This window comes from Chrysemys picta, chromosome 9 (assembly GCF_011386835.1).
Source record: "Chrysemys picta bellii isolate R12L10 chromosome 9, ASM1138683v2, whole genome shotgun sequence".
NCBI lineage: Eukaryota > Metazoa > Chordata > Testudines > Emydidae > Chrysemys > Chrysemys picta.
Window position 1 is genome coordinate 12,993,617 of NC_088799.1, and position 19,826 is coordinate 13,013,442.

A 19,826-nucleotide genomic window follows, 5' to 3' on the forward strand; every position below is an offset into this window, starting at 1 on the left:
ATCATTCCCCTTTATTCGACATTGGTGAGGCCTCATCTGGAATACTGTGTCCAGTTTTGGGCCCCACACTACAAGAAGGATGTGGAAAAATTGGAAAGAGTCCAGCGGAGGGCAACAAAAATGATTAGGGGTCTGGAGCACATGACTTATGAGGAGAGGCTGAGGGAACTGGGATTGTTTAGTCTCCAGAAGAGAAGAATGAGGGGGGATTTGATAGCAGCCTTCAACTACCTGAAGGGGGGTTCCAAAGAGGATGGAGCTCAGCTGTTCTCAGTGGTGGCAGATGACAGAACAAGGAGCAATGGTCTCAAGTTGCAGTGGGGGAGGTCCAGGTTGGATATCAGGAAAAACTATTTCACTAGGAGGGTGGTGAAACACTGGAATGCGTTACCTAGGGAGGTGGTGGAGTCTCCTTCCTTGGAGGTTTTTAAGGCCCGGCTTGACAAAGCCCTGGCTGGGATGATTTAGCTGGGAATTGGTCCTGCTTTGAGCAGGGGGTTGGACTAGATGACCTCTTGAGGTCCCTTCCAACTCTGATATTCTATGATTCTATGAAGCTGGAAGGGATGTATCCATTTCTAAGTGATACGTGCAATTTCGGCAAGTGCACCGATATTGTCTTTTCCATTTGTTTGGTTGATTTCATGTCACAAGTCAGCAGGATTCAGTCTTCTGTGTTTAAGTTGGGGACAGAACAGCTTCAAGAATGGAAGTCAGGTTGGTGAGGAGGGAGTCTTTTTAAAAAAAAAAAAGCCTCTATGTCCGAGGTATATAATTTAGCAGCAAGAATACCCCGAGTGCATGAGATAAGCTTTTCATACAACTGTGGGTAGATCCACACTGCAATAAAAAAAACCTCACACCAACTCTCAGAGCTCAGGTCAATTGACCCAGGGTCATGGGGCTCAAGCTGCAGAACTAAAAATTGCAGTCTAGACGTTCGGCTTTGAGACCCTCCCCCATCACATTCAGAGCCCAGGCTCCAGTGTGGGTCCAAAGATCCACACTGCAATTTTCAGCCGTGCAGCCCAAGTCAGCTGACCTAGGTCAGCCATGGCCATGCTGCAGGTGTTTTATTGCAGTGTAGACATACCTTAAAACTCACAGAATGCAAAGCACTTTGTAAGTATCTATTCACAGTTACCAAAAATCAGACACTAGGTGCTAGATTCTCAGATAGGGTAAATCCATTACACCAGATGAAGAACTGGCCCAGTACTATAATAATTATATTAGTTATATAGGGGTAAGTGGGAGTAGGCCCATCACTTGGTATTCTGTATGCATTATTCAGGTTCATGCATTTTAGTGTGCAAGACAAATTCTTCTCATCATTTTATGAATATGCAGGAAGCAGAGTCAGATTAAATATGATAACCAACACTATCCATGGACCAAACTGCATGCTGCCTTGAATTCTGACAGCACTGTCAGGGATCTCAATCAAATTTGAATTGCATTGTGCCAGAACTTCTAGGGTCAGCTCTAGTCAATACAATTCAGGAAAGCAGGAGTCACATGCAGTAGGAATATGTCCATTTTTAAATCATAACCAGTGTGCCTATCAGTACAGTATCTCTGGTGAAATGCTAGCCATTTTCTCCCTTAATTTTGAAAAGACAAAATTCCTTTAACATGCTACATTATTTGGTGAAAGGACAATGTCATGATTAGCTTCAGTTTAAAAAAAGAATCAATTGTTGACAGCCTCATTTTAAGGAACAATGTGCTTATAAGTAGTAAAAGCAACTAACTGCATAAGCTATAATATTTCAAGTAATATAATGAAAAACAATAAAATAAACCTCTCTATGATGGAAAATATGTAGTCAGTATAAACTCCAATTTCAGCAAATGAAATCTTTGTTTGAATTGAACTATACATTTGTGATTGAAGAAAGGCAAGACATGTCGGATATTTCCCTCATGGGAAAGAGGGGTGCTTTAAAAACCTAGATCCAGTTTATGGCAGTTTGATTCTTTATTAGAAACAACATTCACTCTCCACATTTTACAGGTATATGCACTAGCATATTTGTTTTCACTTATTTAATATGTCAGAAAACATATAGTGCACCTCTCCATGGAGATACTCTGCATGGAATAACAATAATTTGATATAAAAATAGAGAGCCTGGAGTGTTTTTTTAAAAAGGCATAATTTGAGCACATAGCTTCAGAGTACCACACGGAAAATGTAAAGTATCCTTTCAGATTAAGCAATAGTATTAAAAATGCGTATGAATTTATTTAACTAACTATACTTCTTTACTTCTTAAATCTAAATGATATTTCTTCCACTTAAGAGGCTCTGACAAAGGCCTGATCATTCAACCTGCCAGGATACACCAAGGTTTCCTAGGTGTCTAGAGAATCTCATCAAAAATTCTATTGACATCATTAATACAACTTGGCTTTGAAAATCAAAAGACCAAATAAAAGAAGGATATTTTGTCTCTCTCTGTTTAATTCATAAAAGGCTATAGAACTTTATTTTCAAAGTTACAAGATCTTAAGAGATATGTTTCTGCATTCCTATCCACCACCTCTGTCTTACTTTCACTAGAATAACAATGCAGATCTTTATTTTCAGGCTGCAATATTCCAAGAAAAACCAGCAGGCATACAATAACTAGTAAACTCAAAAATATTCTAATGGTTTGCTTTAAAACAGGAGGGGGGGGGGGAAGAAAAAACAAACAAACAAAAAACAAAAGCACCAAGTCTCATGTATCATTCATAAGAGTGAAGTACAATAGGCTGACTTCTACTACTATTCATACAGTGATCATGGATAAATGATCAAAAATAGAATGTGTAGAATAGGCACAGTTTAAATGATCTATATCACCACGTAACTGAAATTTCCTTTCTTTTACTAGATCAGACATTTCCATTAAGGGTGAACTGAAATGTGTTTTTTTTCTTTTTAAAAGAAATAAAACTTTATCGAGCCTTTTCCCCCTCAGGGGGATCACATTGAAAATCAATACGCATACAGAAAATATTTTTAGAGTTGGGAACATGCAGATGTATATATACACCGTCAGATTTTGTTCCCTACTAGTAATGTGAAACCCATGAATTCTAACAGCTGAACAGATAATACAATTATTCCTTTTCAACCATTCTCTCTTTTTTCCCTTTTCTCTCACTATAATTAATAGCTAGCTAAGTAACTTCAGAAACTGAACAAAGCCACAGCAAAACAGAGCGTAGCGATATAGAACCTAAAAACTGACTCTGTTTGAAAGAGTTTTGCCAGGTAGCTTTTGATACTAAAGAGGACTGAGATCAAGAAAACATTTAAAGAAGTCTGACCATGAAGGCAAGAGAAGAAGTAGGACTGATTCTTGAATGCTGTTGCCCTAGATGAACTTCAATGTGTGCAATGATTCTAACCCATCCTTTTTTAAACTATTCTACTGGGTTATTTATTACAGAATTAAGCTTTCTTCTGTGTAATAATTACAAAAAAAATCTTACTATATCTCCCTTGTGTTTGCATTTTTTTTCTCGCTCTTGTTTCTGAATTCTCTTTTTCTTCCTTGATTTCCCTCAGTTTTATTTTTCTATGCCCAGAAACTGTTCTCTCTGTCATTCCATCTCACTTCTTTCCCCTTATGCCTTTGTCTGTGTTGTGTTCTCTCCTGACATTCCAATTTGAAGAAAAAAAAAAATTCCCTGCTCCCCTTCAATTTCTCCCTCCTCCTTTCCTGTCTTTTTCCCATCCATCTTTCCCTTTGGATAGCAAAGGAAGTTCACTTCTGAGTCAGGACTGCAGAAGTAGGCCTCAAACGTATAGATTCTGTCAAGCAAAGTCAATTAAAATTTGTATTTAAGACCTCAGTGATGTGTGCGGTGACCATGATATATTTGTGTGAAAGCAAGACCAGAACTCCCTGCAAGTCCAGTTTGCTATTTTCTGAACAACAATATGAATGAATGGTGTTATCCATGTCAAACAGGAATAGGAGTGCGGACATTTGGGACCACCTCTGCTGCCTGATACACTTGAGATTTTCTGAATTCTCTCCCTGTCCGCAAAGGTTTTAACTACAGATCAGTAGTGCCATCAGCAGATGAGGGTTAAGACAATAGAGAACCTATCAGCACTATTATTTGATCCCAGTACCCTTTGATTTTTATACAGGCCCAAGCTACATGAAAATATACAGGCTTTGGCACTCTCAATAGATTGCAGGCACCCAATCTACTGGATATGTCTCCCCTGGAGCTAGAGGTGTGACGGCCAGCTTGAGAAGACAGAACTGCACTAGCTCTGATTGAGACAGTGAACTACAAATAGAAACATTAGCACAGTGGCGTGAGCAGCAGGACGAGCTACACCTGAGTGTGATCCTGTCCAAGATTCTAAGTACGTACTTGAGTGGCTAGTTCCTCCAGCCATGATAGCTACAATTCTATTTTTAGCACACTAGCTTGATGAGAGCTAGAACAGGTATGTCTCCTCAAACTGGAAATTATACCTTCAAGGTACTGTGTAGACATACCCACAGTTGGAGTACACTCAGGGGAGTGGTGTCCTCGGAATACAAGCTGACTGTGCTCTACCCTGATCTCTTTAACCGTCACACTGACTAGTGATGTTCTAGTGCAAAGGCACATGAGAAAAGACGATGTGTGACTCTGAAGTCAACAGTATTCCCAGCCCCCAGCATTCAGAAATCATGAATCAGGCCCTCAAAAAAATCACAAGATTATAAAAAAAAAATTATGATTTTAAGGCAGTACATTTTAAGCTTTCTTTGCCCTCTGGATTTTAGAGACTAAGTTGTGCTCAGGTCATGTTTTCCAGCTTTTCTCTGCAACCAGGAGGGCTAATGAAAGCTGAGATTCTCACAAATCCAGAAGCTGGAGCCTTAAGAAAACAACAACAAATAAAGTGAGACATGCTATAAAATCACAGGAGTTATCAGAACTGCAACACTCAAACTTTCAAAGTTATACAGTCTGTTAGTGCTACAGCAAACTGCAAATATTCATCATCATCTACATTGCTGCTCTGCAAGACTCTTAGGACTTGGATCTTTTCTTATAGAACTTTGACTGTCTGATATTAATTTTTGCATTTGAGAGTGGGTTCATGTGAATAAATAAAATATTAAGTACTTGGTAGGCAATCCACCCTGTAGTATCTGCTCTGTATCATCTCCTCTGGAGTCCAACTCCTGACATTCAGTCTTCTGATATAACCGTATACTTTATTCTTGCTATTTCACTACACATATATTGTATATAAAAACATGCCCATATCCATATTATACATTCTAAGCATGGACATCACTGAACGTACACAGTAAAATGGCAGTTGAGCCAAAATGTTTTGCAGTACATTTATGCTACCACATATGGCCAGAATAATTTAAGCCTCTTTCTTTTATACGTTATCCCTTTACCTAAATTTCTCCAAGTACATACCTGTACTTTGAAAGAATAAGAGCAGGTACCACTAATAATGTAAAAAATGATCTGTCACGTTGGAACCCATAACATGGAAATCAGTGTCAGGTAAAAAGTCCAGTGAAATAGTTTCTAATCAAAAGACTTGTCTGAACCCTGATTACATAGTCTGAAACTCTTTGGCATGGACATGCAGCCACCAGTATCAAATGTAGGGTTGACAGAAAACAAGCTTGCCAAGGAAAAATAGAAATGACATGATACCTCAGGCACAGACACTAGAATACAATGAACAATTCAGGCTTTACAATTAATAACACGACTTACAAAGATCAGTTAAAGGAGCCGGACTGTTACAACAAGCCATAACAGGCTGTAATTAGTAGGTTATTGGTGACAGATCCAAAGTCCACTGAATGGGAATCCACTGACTTCAATGGTCTTCAGATCACACCTGAGGCAGTTAGAGGTACTCAAGTCAGAAGGAGCCTAGGGTGTGCATCATTGGCCTTCTAAATGTTCATCCATTTATGGCTGACAACTCTTGCTATCCAGCACAGCCATGTTGCATTTCTCCACCATACAGAATGTGAGAGTGCGAGAGAGAAAACTTTAAGTTCATGGGCCATATCCTCAGATGGAATAATCTGATTTAGCTCCATTACACCAATTTACACAAGCTGAGGATCTGGCCCCATGACTCTATGTTATGTATATTTATCTCCATAAAAGTATTTTGGGATATAGCAAGAAACACACTGAGAAAATAAAGCTCTAGCATACCGTAACTCCTCACTTAACGTTGTCTCGTTGCTAATCTATTAGGGAACAAGCTTGTTTAAAGTTGCACAATGATCCCTTATAATGTCATTTGGCAGCTGCCTGCTTTGTCCTCGGCTTGCAAAATTCTCTGGAAGAGCAGCCCCTCCTTGTGGAGATTAGAACTATGGGGGGCCGGCAGCCCCTCCCCCCATCAGCTCCCCTAAATCTCCTGTAAGGTATGTGGCTCGGCAGCTGCCCAGCAGCAGTTCAGCTGTCCCTCCCCTCACTGCCATGCCGCTCCTGCCCTGTCCTCTGCCTTGGAGCTGCTCCTGGGAGCTTCCTGCTTGCTGGGAGGGGGAGGGGAGAAGGGTGCTGATATCAGGATGTCCCCCTGCCTTCCCCCCCCCCCCACTCCGTACCCCTTTTCCACAAAGCGGAGGATGGGGACAGGGCTCGGGGACAGAAAAGAGGGAGTTTGCTGGAAGCTGTTGCTTCCTGTCTGATCTGCTTAAAAGGGCAACATACGTGGGGTCAGTGTACTTAAAGGGGCAATGCACATCTCTCTCTCTCTCTCTCACTCATGCATGCACACCTTCAGCCCCCCAGGACTTTGGAAAGTCAGCACCTGTGCATGTGCTGTCAGGAGGAGGGAGGGGTGCACTCCAGCTGGATAGCGTGGTTCTCATGATCACATTCAGTTTTTGCAGGGAAGTGTTTGCAGCTACTGCCCTGCATCTATTGTGTTTCCTCCCTCCTGCGTCAGTCCATGCTGCCTTGTAGAGTGTGAGGCTACATTGACAACAGCATACTAACCCTTGAGGGCTCAGCCGAGTGCTAGTTCATCATTTAGCAGCAAGGCATTCTCTAGGAAATATTTCACCCTCTTACTCCACCACCTCAACCAAGCTTCACAATCATTCATAGCTGTGTACAATATTAAATTGTTTGTTTAAAACTGTTTAAAAGTTATACTGTATATGTATATAATATCTTTTGTCTCATGAAAAAAAATTCCCTGGAACCTACCCCCCCCCCCCATTTACATTAATTCTTATGGGGAAATTGGATTCGCTTAACAGCGTTTCACATAAAGTCGCATTTTTCAGGAACATAACTACAACGTTAAGTGTGGTGTTACTGTACTGCATTCTACACAGTTTTATCCCAAATGAGCAATGAGAAGTTGTGAAACTACTATAAAATCATGTGTGATATTCCAAAATATTAAGAGGCAACTCTCTCATTACTTTATTAAAGCATGTTTTTTCTAGACTAATCAACATATATTGAGGGACTATTCAAAGGCAGATTATTCAATCATGGTCATGGTTCATCATGAAACTATGATTCATTAAATGATTCACACCTCCTCCAGCCTCAGGGTTCAAGGATGGGGTTCTTATGATCCCCTTTTAAGTTACTTTGGCATGAAGGACCCATGTCATAACAACCACGTTTCCTGCCAGGAAGGACCAGAGGGGACTCCCCCATCATTTCTGCTCCTTAATCTTCTGTGCTCCCAGCCTCAGGTTCAAAAGACCATGTCTATTTTATTTTTTAATCCAGAGGAGTTACTATTTGTCTTGACAGTGCAGCTACAGTGCCTGCATGCTAAATCTGCACCCTGATAATCCTCAGGAATTTTTTGTTAGAAGTGTGTCCACAGCAGCTGTTTTTCTAAACGAAATAACTCCAAATGTGCAAAGCATTCAGATCACAAGGCCCATGTATTTGTAGCTTATAAGAAATCCTGTTCTTACACTCCTATAACTTAAGAAAAAGGATCTGATTGCATTAAGTTCAATTTGTTTGTAGTCTTACATCTTGTTAGAGCCAGGGCTTATTGGAGCTATAGCAGGGTTTATTCACAGCTTGGAGAGGGGAAGGAGGGCGGAGGCGGTCTACTAGTGCCTGCAGCTGGGGATTAGCTCTCTCATAGTTGCAGTGCTTCCTCTTAATGGCGTGGCCCTCTGGCCAGGTCATTATACCGTTTTCCCCTTCAAGGGTAACAAAGTCTCACCTGATCAGCTGTCTGGGTGCCATTCAGGCATTCTTCCCATTCAAGACTGACACTTTCCCAGAGGAATTTAGGCCTGGCTACTATTCCAGGCTCCATTGTGGAACCCAGTGGAGGGACCCTAGGCCCAGCAACTGTGGTTTGCTCAAGCTCCGACCCTGTTGCTGCTTCCCTGGGCTCATTCCTACCTCTCTTCTCCATCTTCTGGCTCACCTCTGGGTTTATCACTGGAGCTTCCCCTGCTCCCCATGGCTACTTCCCTTTCCCAGTTTCTGGCCAGGATGTGTAGTCCAAAGCAGGCTCCCAGGGCTTACTCTCTGCCTAGCCAATGCCCCTCCTCTCTAGAGAGGGGCTGCCGAGCTCCTCCCTATGGCTCTTTTCCTACCACCAACTTTCTCTCTTTATAAGCCTATTCCAGCTCCTCCCCCAGCTAGGCTTCATCAGTCATTAGGCCTTATCAGTCCTTGGCTCTCCTGCAGATGCAGCCTGTAAGGTTAATTGGCCTATTTCACCTGTTCAGGTTTTGTATGGGGTAGACACCCCATCACAGGAAGGATGTGAGGAGGAAAGAGGAAAGGAGAGCATCTTGGAGGATCAGGGAGAGGTTGCTAGGATATACTAGCAGGTTGTTTGGAGGGATACTCAGTTCATATTAGAAGGCTGAGAGAAGAGCCAGAAAACATTCAGATGTTTTAGATAAGCATTTGAACTTTGCCTTATCAGGTTGGCCATTCATCAGAAGCTAGCAGGCAATACAATAATACTATATCTTTTCCACTGGCAGAACCCAACCTAGAGGCCATCCAAAACCAAAATGTCACACAACCTCCAGTAACCTCTTCTCTACTGGGGAGGCTGGCGCCAGCCAGCGTAGCTCAGAAAGTGAGTTGGCCACCTTACCTGGAAGATAAACTGATTCAGCGCCACTCTTGGGGAGGATCCAGGAAGAATTCCTGTGGTGTCCCATCCCATAACTTAGCCATTCACTTGTTGTAGATTTCCCACAAAAAGGATGGTGATGGAAGTGCAACACTCTGCCATCCAGTGGGAGTCAATCTACTGCACCAATGGTACCAATTCAACTGTGCAACATGTCACTGACCACGAGACAGAAAGTTACATAAAATACAGCTTATATAGGTTTACAAGTTTTCTTGGCTCCCGCAATCTCATCAGTATCCCCAGTGGTGCACATAACAATACTAATTTGACTGAAAGACATGTTACTTTTAGCTATGAAATAAACAGACCCCTAGGAAGGAGACATTTCATCTTTGAAAACAGCTTGTCTGACTAACAAGCACAATTTGCCAACATGAAATAAAGCATTTGTGACTCAGGTAAGGCGTCTCAATTTCCCTTACCTTAGCAATGGTCTCATGGAGGTTGAACAAGGGATCCAGCTCTTCAGTTACTGTGTTATGTGCAGGAAAGAGAGCTTCAAAGAGAAAGCTTGGACTCTGTGGAAAAGGGAAGAGAAACCTCTTAGGACTCCAAACAATTTCCGTCATCAGACGCTTATTGGATTTCGTTTCAAGATTCAAAGGACTGCACATTGTTTTAAAGTTTGTGCTGATTATTAGAGTTCATCTTACTGATCTAAATGACTCATTACAAGCTGCTGAAACAGACACTAAGAGCCTAGTTTTATAACTGTTTCTGGAAGGATGGTTGTCTTCATAATTATATTTCCCAATACAGTTGAGTCTTCTACCTAGAAGTAGAAGATCCACACTGATTTCATTGTAAGCTAGCTAGCAATTTGATATCTGAGGTGATCAATTATGTTTAGTGTTCAGAATATATACACATATGATAATAAGGGATAGATAGATAAGTAAATCCATACACACACAGAGGTCATTAATTTTTATGTGATGTGCACTTTTTTGTACAATAAGCAAGGAGGAGGTCAGATTGCCCCTGTAAAAGGCTCACACGAGCCTAGCGCCTTATGGAGTGGATTTGCCTCAGACTTACAAAAAACAAATTAATGCTGAACTCAAGATAGCCACCTACATGTTAAACTCCTTAACATACACAATATTCATTCACAGAGGTCCACAGCAAATACTAAACAAAGTTGGGGTCCTGACTGGCCAGGTTACTTGGCTTAGGGCAGAGAGATCAATCCTTCCTTTCCTCCCTCCCTCTCCTGGCTTTACCCAAATGTGTCCCCTAGCAAAAACAGCCATCTCTTTTTATCTGGCCTGCTGGGCCTTGATTGGCCTCCACCTGCTCCTGCCTCATCTAGGTGCCAGAGGTCCAACTCTTGCTGGTTCTGCCGGCAGCTCATGATGGCAGGCCCCTCTAAGCCACCCCTGGAGAGGTAAACTTGCTCTTCTTCCCTTGCAGCAGGATACCTTCTTAGGGTGGGATGCACTAAGGTAGGGTGCACAAAGGCAGTGGAGCCTCTGGCAAGGGATAACAAATGGGGGGTACACCCCATCACAGCCCCTTCGTTGTCACAAGCAAGAATTGATATTTCTGTGGCCACTCAGTCCATACTGTAATGTACTCCACATGGAATCTGAACATCATACGAAACTTACTCTCTCAGGAGAAGTTTGATTTAATTTTTTTTTTTTTTTTTTTTTTTTTTTTTTTACAAAAACTGATCAGGATCTGGTTGGACTTAGAATTTTCTGAAGCCAAGCCTGATTCTAAACTGGCTGGGGACCTGGATTAAGAGAGTTCAAGGCATAAATATTAACACTCAGAAAAAAAAACTTTCTAAAAACAAGCATGTGAAATAAGTGCACGAAATAGTTAGGAAAAGAAATCTGCACCACTGTTTTATGTTTACAGTGAGCATAGTGTGTGCAGGGAGAGAAAGGAACAGAGCTGTTAATCTTATTATTTGTACCGTCTCATTGGACTCTGTATAATTTGAAGGGTTTCTTATGAATTCTCTGCAGAATGACTGTTATCCTATAATCCTTTATCTGACAACCCTCCCAGAATTTCTAGAATCCAGTTTCCAATTAAGGCAGGGCAATCTCAGAGCAGATGTCTGTCTTCTTTCAGAGGCCACCCATCTTTCTCTGTGAAGGACACACAGTGCTCAGACATTAACAGCCACTCACCAAGCGGGGCTAAGTAGAGAATGTATTATTAGTGAGATTAAATATAAATTTAAGGTGCAAATAATGGCATCTTGGGGCAAGAACTGTGTCTTCATAGGGTTGTGCACAGCACTTAGTAAAATGTGGCCCCGATCCTCATTGGGTCCTCAGAGTGCTATTACAATACAAATAATACTACCATCGAGTAAGCTGAATTTGCACTCTAGGATCAGAAATGCCTAAATCACTCTGCAGTACAGTGTTTACATCGCTATAAAATTAACAGTGGTGCATGTCTAAATTATTTTGGGATTAAGTTGCAAGGAGGATCGAGTGCAGACTATGATATGGCTGAAGAAATCCTGAATTTGAGTTGATTGTCTTATCTATTCTGGCTTTTCTTTCCCAGCTGATTACTCTAAGACAGACCTGTGGGCAATACTGACAGATATTACAGAACGTTCTTAGAGGCATTTCCTTTCTACCAAATGATGAACTGATGGATACCTATGCCTGTCAGACTAAGATCTTTGAAGTTTCTCCATCCAGACGTTTATTGACGTCCAATAATCTCTGCCCATATCTGCCAGAAAAGACTTCTACCTAGTATGCACATATATTGAAGTTGCGCCTTTCGGAACTGTAAATCTGGCAACCACGTTTAATCATGTTGCCAGAACATTATTTCCAGTTAGAGATTGCATGCTGTGAAGTGGTGAAATAAAGCTTTGGTTAAAAAAAATGTTAACACTGCTCTGAACTTCAACTGTTTTGTGCACTTTAACTGGACTGATGTGTAACGCCTGCACCCTCCAACCTTTTCCACTTGCTTCTGATACCTAGGAACATTCTCAGGAAGTGAGCTGAAGGGAGAGAAACTAGAGGCTTTGTTTTAGCTCATGAACAATTTATACCCATGGCGGAGCCTGCCTCTTTCATACAATGGGTTTTAGGTTTTATGAAGGGCAAGCAGAAACGCTATTTTGGCAAAAGCTTTGGTTGGTCTTAATTCCAATGAAGTCTCATCCTTTCAAGTTAAAAAGCAAACAGCCCATAAAAGATATGTGAATTATGCAGCCACTGGTGGGTACAGTGGTATCTTTGTAATATACATATTGAGACATGGAAAGTCAATGGGAGCAGGGGGGCGGGCAGGTAAAATTTGTCCCATCATTTGTAATTCTATAACTCTTTGAAGTTTGGAGGAAAAACAGATATATCGATATATAGACATACAAAATGTATCAGTCAATGTTCCCCTTTCATCCTGGGGTGACTGTTTCTGATGGCTTCCCACTAGTCCCAAAACTTCCTTAAAAATAATATGATGGAATTAGCACACAGATGCATGACTGAACACAAAGATTTGGACATTGTATAATTTGTCATAGAAGTATCGGAATAATAAATGATGTAATACGTTGCTTGACGTTATTCTTCCCCTCAGAGAAATATCACTTTTTTTGTAAGACCTCAGACAAGAATACGCATGAAGTCATTTATTATAAAGATACAATACAGACATCAGGACTGATTCATAACACCTATTCATCTTTATTTTAAATGTTTATACAGGAATTGGCTCACAGAGCAAGACCACTTCAGTTATGGTGGGTAGTCTAACGCAGCAGCACTAATGCACTTAATTATTATCCACACAACTGCAATCAATCAATAAATAACTTAGAAACAATTACATTATTTTTCCTTATTCTTATGTACCTTATTAAAATTAACCGAAGGAAACAATTACAACATTAGATTTGCCATACAAGATATGACAATTGGTCCACCTAGTCCTGTACTCTACCTCTAGACTTGAGACTTGATGCATCATATGTAGCAGACACACACATATATCCCTCTGTAGTGAAGTTGTATTTGTATATGCTGTTTGGGATGTCTGTCTCTTTTAGACGCTGACCTCCGTATGAACTTCCTATGTATTCCCCTTTCCTGTATACAGGTACTTCCTTCCAGACCACCATAAGCTAGGCAGTGGGACTTATACATTCATAAACATTTTCCAGTTGTTACCTGTACTTGAATTGGCTGAATGTCTGTTCCCAGGAAGACACAATGCCCATTATCCCAATGAATCTATCGATTAGGCCTAAGATATATGTAGGAGGAAAATTCCTTCCAACTTCTGCAGGCAAACAGCTAACTCCATGAATCACAAGGTTTATTTCTTAATCTCATTCTTGCCTTACATTTCTGCAAACATCAATTTGTGAATTGCTCAGTTCAGCATTTATACTCCAGAAAATCCACATTTTACTCTGAGCCGCTGCAAAAGTGTGGAGAATGCTCTGAAAGAGAAGATACCTTCTTTGTGTATATAACAAAGCAGCCTCTGAAAGAATCTGCAAATATCTATTACCAAATAGACCAAGATTGTCAAAAATAGAATCCTAGATTCTGGCTCCTAAGACACCTACGTAAGTGGCTTGATTTCCTGAAGTGCGGAGCACTCAATAGCACTCACTGAAATTAATTGGAGCTTCTTTGTAGTCAGCAGTTTTGAAAATCAGGCCACTTGTCTAGGTGCCGTCAGATAGCCAATTTTAGGCTCCTATTTTTAAAAAAATCTTGTCCAAAACTTTTATGCTAAAATCTATTTTGAGCAGAAATGTCCTTTTAACCCACAACAGTTTATTTGTATGTATATATATAAAAAGAATCAATTTATGTCATAAATAAAAGAGCTGTGTGCAGCATCCCAGTACTACATTCTAAACTATTTTAATTACTGTAGTGTTGACTTGTTAAACCCTCCCACTGGTTATTCTGCATTGTTAGAACTTTAAGCAAAAGGTGTTGCACAATACACACCAGAAGTACTCTGAAGGTGCACAAAATGGCACCTGGCATATGGTGATCATCATCATTAGCCAACAAGGAATGAGGATCAGTGCATATTCCTGTTTGATGCCACGAGAACTTTGATCAGCAGCCATCAATCAAAGCTCTTCTTCTTTCAAATGGAATTACACAAATATAATTTTCTGTCATATTACAGCTGCTGCAGAACACCATATGACTTTATGATTGATGTAAGGGCTTCAAAAAAAATCGTTGACATATGTCACAGCACTGGAAGCAGAACAGCTAGCTTTTGCAATATTTCTAAGGTGAAAAGTTAAAATAAGTGATGTGAGGGCAGAGATGGCAACACAGTACATTAATTATGACTCAGATTATTACCCTGGCCTTGCTCCTCTCCAACAACCTACAGGGCAGAATGTATTAGACTCCAACATTTGAAAAATATAAATGAATGGCAAATCCTTGTGGGTAGCCATGTCTTTAGGATCACACAGGTATGCGTCTTTACTCTGATCTGCTTGGTGAGGCTTTAAAAAGAAATCTTACACAATCACTGTGTTTTTACTGGGTTGGAGCACTTTAGCATGTGGGAAAATGCTGTGCATCTCTGCCATAGAGAAAGGATGACAATTCCAAACCTTCCTAATGTTACATGCAGTGTAACATTAGGAAATCTAGTGGTTGCCATTACAAAAAAATCATTTGCCAATCGTACCAAAAAGGATGCTATCTGAAATACCTCACTGGCATCTGAAATATTTCCATCTGTAATAACAGGTATGTGTTGGGAAAGGTTAGTTTGTAATTAACTGTATTGTATAGAACTACTAGAAACCCAGGCATAGTCTGGCTCTATTCTTACATAAAAATAAGGTCAAATATTATTGTCTTTCACATACTGAATTCACCATAGGAAGCAAAATGAATTTCCACAAGAACTGAAGCCCACTCTTTATCCCAAAGAGTATAGGCAAAGATTTCATCCCACAGGATGTTTCAGGAACACCTCTCAGCATTTAATAGCCAGGGCAATGCTTTCCAGCAGTGAAAGGATGAATGAAGTGTTCCCATTTATTCCTTCAGCAGGCTCACAAATGCATGTGGGATTTTTTGCAGCAATTTGCTAAGCAAAGATGTTCACTGCTTTGGTAAACACGCAATAAGGGAAAGAGATGCTAACCTTACAGCACAGGAGTCTATCCATCCTTTATACCTCTCCCCCACACAATAGGAGTTCCAGCATCCTTTCAGATCCTGCTTTCTCCATGAACAAAGCAAGACTCATCACATCAATGTACCTTCCGTTAATTCCCCCCCAGTCACGTGCTAGGACACAAAGCAGATAACTACATATGCCCTTCTGATCAGTCACTACTTCTGGCCCCATGCCAGTCCAGTCCTGCCCCACTGTGACTGGTCTCTGCCCTGCCGATTTGCTCAGCACCTCGATGAAGTGGGTAAGAAATTGTCAGCAGGAGGAAGCAGGTCACATCAGGTCTGATGGAAGTGGTAAATAACAAGGGGCAAACATAATGGTAATTGCTCCTTCCAAGGAATTTCATAATGCCATATGTAACTGTGGAGTGATTTTCAAAATCATGGGCAGATAGACACCCAACTCCCCTTGGAAGTTTAGCACCTAACTCCCATTTGTGTCTGTTGAAAATCTCCCCCTGGGTGCCTACAATGCATACATCCCTCATATATATGCCCTTTGTGACCCTCTGCTAAGATCTAGCCGATTATCCAAGTATTAATATGTGAACCTGAGTGGATTAAATACTTTTGTTGCTCTGACAGTGGTTTAGAGTTCTCATAATACAGTTTTCATAACATATATAAAAGTACTACAAATAATCCCCAAAGTCCCAGTGTAATGCCTTTTGCTCCTCTTTGAATCTGTCTTCTTGAAAGGAAAAACTGACACGCAAAAAACACCTTTATTTTGAACTTAGCTCCAGAGAGCATCCTTTTCCCCTCACCTTCCTTTCAGAATTATCAGTTATCCTTATCTTCCGAGTACTCATTTAATGAAGCATTCTGTAAAATTAGAAAGACATTGATGTTCCACTTTTCAAACAATGGGTCACTTCTGATTAAACTTCGATTGAACATTCAACTTTCAATCTTAAAACAAATTGCCTCCTTTTCTTTTTAATTTGGACCCAATTTCCTGCTGCCCTCAGGTCTCTTGACAGTAATTAATTGATTTATGAATCAATTAAATGGGGATGGGAAATGCAAAAAAAACACCTTGCTTCCTTTCATTTATTTATGAGGGATATATGCATTGCAAGCTACTCTTTGTTTACTAGGCTCATTTTCTTGACTAATCCCATCCTTTCCCAATTAATAAGCTATACAAAATGGTTCCCTTTCATTTTCTGGCCACTACATTTGCAATCCCTTGTGTACTTAGTTACAGTGCTCTTTCTATTTAGATTGAACCTTTCATCCAACACACTTTAAACATTAATTAAACCTCACAGCATCTTTGGGTATTGAGTTTAAAATGTGGCAAGTATCATTCCATGTTTTAGAGAGCCACAGTTGTCAGGGCCGGCTCTGGCTTTTTTGCCGCCCCAGGCAAAAAAGCCGCCCCCCCCCCCCCCGCGGGGGTGGGGGGAGGGCGGCCGGAGCCCCGGGGGGAGGGCGGCGAGCCCCAGCGGGGTCTCCGCTCTCCCCCCGGCGGCCGGGGGGAGGGCGCCGGGGGGGGAGGGCGGCCAGAGCGCCGGGGGGAGGGCGGCGAGCCCGGCCGTGGCCCCGCTCTCCCCGGGGGCCGGGGCGCCGCGCCGCCCCCATCCAGGTGCCGCCCCAAGCACAAGCTTGGTGGGCTGGTGCCTGGAGCCGGCCCTGACAATTGTTGCCATTAAAAATCAGCATTTGCCACACAGTGCATTTCCCCTCTACTTAGAATAGCAGGGCTGGCCTTACCATGAGGCGACCGCCTCAGGTGCCAGACTGTGGGGGGGGACTGCGCCACTACGACCCAGAGTGTAGAAAATTGTGTCTGCTGCTGGTGCATATGTATTCTCTCTGCTCTAGATGCACAGAGATGGTGGAGTGCTATGCTGGAGGAAGGAGGGCACAAGAGACTTAAGAGGCAGGCAGGAGAAAAGGTGAGAGGGAATAACAGAAAGCAGCAGGAGCTGCAGGGAGAGACAGGAGGAGCAGGAGTGCCACCAGCTTTTCTGCCGCCCTAGGCGGCGGAAGGTCCCGCCCCAAAATGCCGCCCCCCACAGAGGCAGCGGAAGGTCCCGCCGCTGAAGTACCGCCGCGGCTGCCGCTCCCCAAATTGTAGCGCCCTAATAGGTTGCACCGGCCCTGAGGAGGAGGAGCCTCTTATGTACCTCTCTAGGACCCCCAGGAGCCTGGACTGATTAACACCAGCTTCTCAGGGAGCTTCCTGTTTCCTGCTGCTTCCCTGAACCCACTTGAGGAGAACAGGGAGTCAACTGAAGTAGTAGGAGCCAGTTAGGCCCTTAAGACGCTGATATCTTCCCTCACTCAGGCCCTGCTACCAGCCTGCTTATTTGTCCCCTTCAATTGAGTGTTGAGAGCCACTATAGCTGGCACAGAACAGCAGTCATGAGTGAAAGAAGAAAATGTCCCTCTGAGGCAGCATTCAGAAAAAGAAAGCAAGCAAAGGAAGCTTTTCTATCTAAGCAGGAAGGAGCTCTCCTGAGATACATAGACACAAATGTTCACGCTGAGCCTTCCGGCCCCAGGGAGGATGTGAGTGGTGAGGAAATGCCTGATCTTCCAGTTAGTCAGAGTGCAGGTGACCTGGCAGCTACTGCAGCATCCATATCTCCATCTCAAATGGATGTAACCATGCACATTCCTGAAGAAAAGTGTAGATCAGAGAAGAGTGTGGTGGAGGCACAAGAAACAGCTGCTGCTGAGTTTAGTTCCTTAAGTCTAGATGATCCAGGACTGTGGACCCACTTGAGCAGTAGCCGAAGGGATTTCCTTGTACTGCATGGGCCACAGCAAGTACAAAACTTCATGTTCCCCAAAGACAATGAAAATAGAAGTTTCCATCAAACACATTACTGGCGTGAAATCCCCAATAGTGACAAAGTGGAGAGGCCATCGCTTATGCACTCAAAAACCCAGAATGCTGCATACTGTTTTTGTTGCAAACTCTTCCAGTCTAATGTTTCAGCCACATTGGGTTCTACAGGCAGAAAGGACTGGAAAAATCTGGCTAGAAATCTGGCATGCCATGAGAAGGCAGCAAATCACTAGAGAGTATTCCATAGGTGGAAAGAGCTTGAGATGAGACGAAGGTTAAATGACATAGATGATCAGCATCAAAAGAAGCTTGCATCAGAGTCTATTTACTGGCAAAATGTTCTGAAAAGGCTCATTGCCATTGTGAGAATGCTTGCTACCCAAAACCTAGCACTGCGTGGCACTTCAGATCAGCTGTATGTGCCAAACAATGAAAACTTCCTTAAAATTGTGGAGCTGATGGCTGAGTTTGATGCTGTATTCCAGGAGCATCTAAGAAGAGTCACAACCCAAGAAATGTACACACACCGCTACCTTTGGAAAACAATTCAAAATGAGATCATACAGTTACTGGCAACAAAAGCCAAATAGAAGATTGTGGCAGATCTGAAGTCAGCAAGATATTACGCTGTTATTCTGGACTGCACACCTGACATCAGCCATATGGAACAAATCACTTTAATGGTGCGTTTTGTAACAACAGAACCTAGCGAAAATGTCCCTGCAATGGTGACTGTCAGAGAGCATTTTCTAGAATGTATTGACATTGATGATACTACAGGAGCTGGTATGACAAATGTGCTTCTTAAAAAGCTGGAAGATACAGGAATTGCAATAGCTGACATGAGAAGTCAGGGTTATGATAATGGGTGCCAACATGAGAGGAAAGAACAGAGGAGTGCAGAGACGGATCCGAGAGTTAAACCCTCAAGCTTTTTTTGTCCCGTGCAGTTCTCATTCATTGAACTTGGTGGTCAGTGGTGCAGCATCAGCTTCCAGTGAGGCTGCTGAATTTTTTAATGTAATTCAAAGCATCTATGTATTTTTCTCTGCATCAACTCATCGATGGCAAATTTTGAAGCAACATCTGGGAACATCCTCTCTGACACTGAAACCACTGAGTGCCACATGATGGGAAAGTCGAGTGAAGGCGATAAAGCCTATCAAACACCAAATTGGGAAGATAGATGATGCCATAGTTGCCATTATGGAGGATAATGCTATGACAGGAACTGTTTGTGGGAGAACTGTGGCAGAGGGAAATGGAATCACCAGAAACATACATAACGTCAAAATTCTGTGTGGCTTAGTGTTGTGGCATGTCATACTATTTGAAATAAATGTTGTAAGCAAGAGACTCCAAGGTGTTGACCTTGATATATCTGGAGCAATGGGACAACTGGACAAAACAAAGTCATACCTACAGTCTTACTGGTCAGATGAGGGATTTCAAAACGTTCTGAAGAGTGCACAGAAGTTGGGAGAGGAACTTCACACTGAAGCTATTTTCCCACCCATTCAAGAGTACAAGAGTCACTGAAGAAGACGACATTTTGATTACGAGGCATGGGATAATCCCATAAGAGTCCCCAAACAACAATTCAAAGTTGAATTCTTTAACCAGGTGCTAGATTGTGCAATACAATCAGTTGAAGAACGTTTCATGCAGCTCAAGGAACACAGGAGTATATTTGGGATATTGTATGATATTC

General features: G+C 42.0%; 1 protein-coding gene across 14 annotated transcripts in view; it reads right to left on the bottom strand.

Moving 5' to 3' along the window:
* NAALADL2 (N-acetylated alpha-linked acidic dipeptidase like 2) overlaps positions 1-19,826 on the bottom strand; it is a 953,294-nt gene that overhangs the window by 124,880 nt on the left and 808,588 nt on the right. For 13 of the 14 annotated variants that reach the window (XM_065557737.1, XM_065557735.1, XM_065557733.1 and 10 more), the window contains one exon: positions 9,568-9,663. In XM_065557737.1, coding sequence (XP_065413809.1) covers positions 9,568-9,663 — 96 coding nt within the window. Of the gene's footprint in view, positions 1-971; positions 4,883-9,567; positions 9,664-19,826 lie in introns of those variants that run through there. The other variant, XM_065557741.1, reaches the window with a different exon arrangement.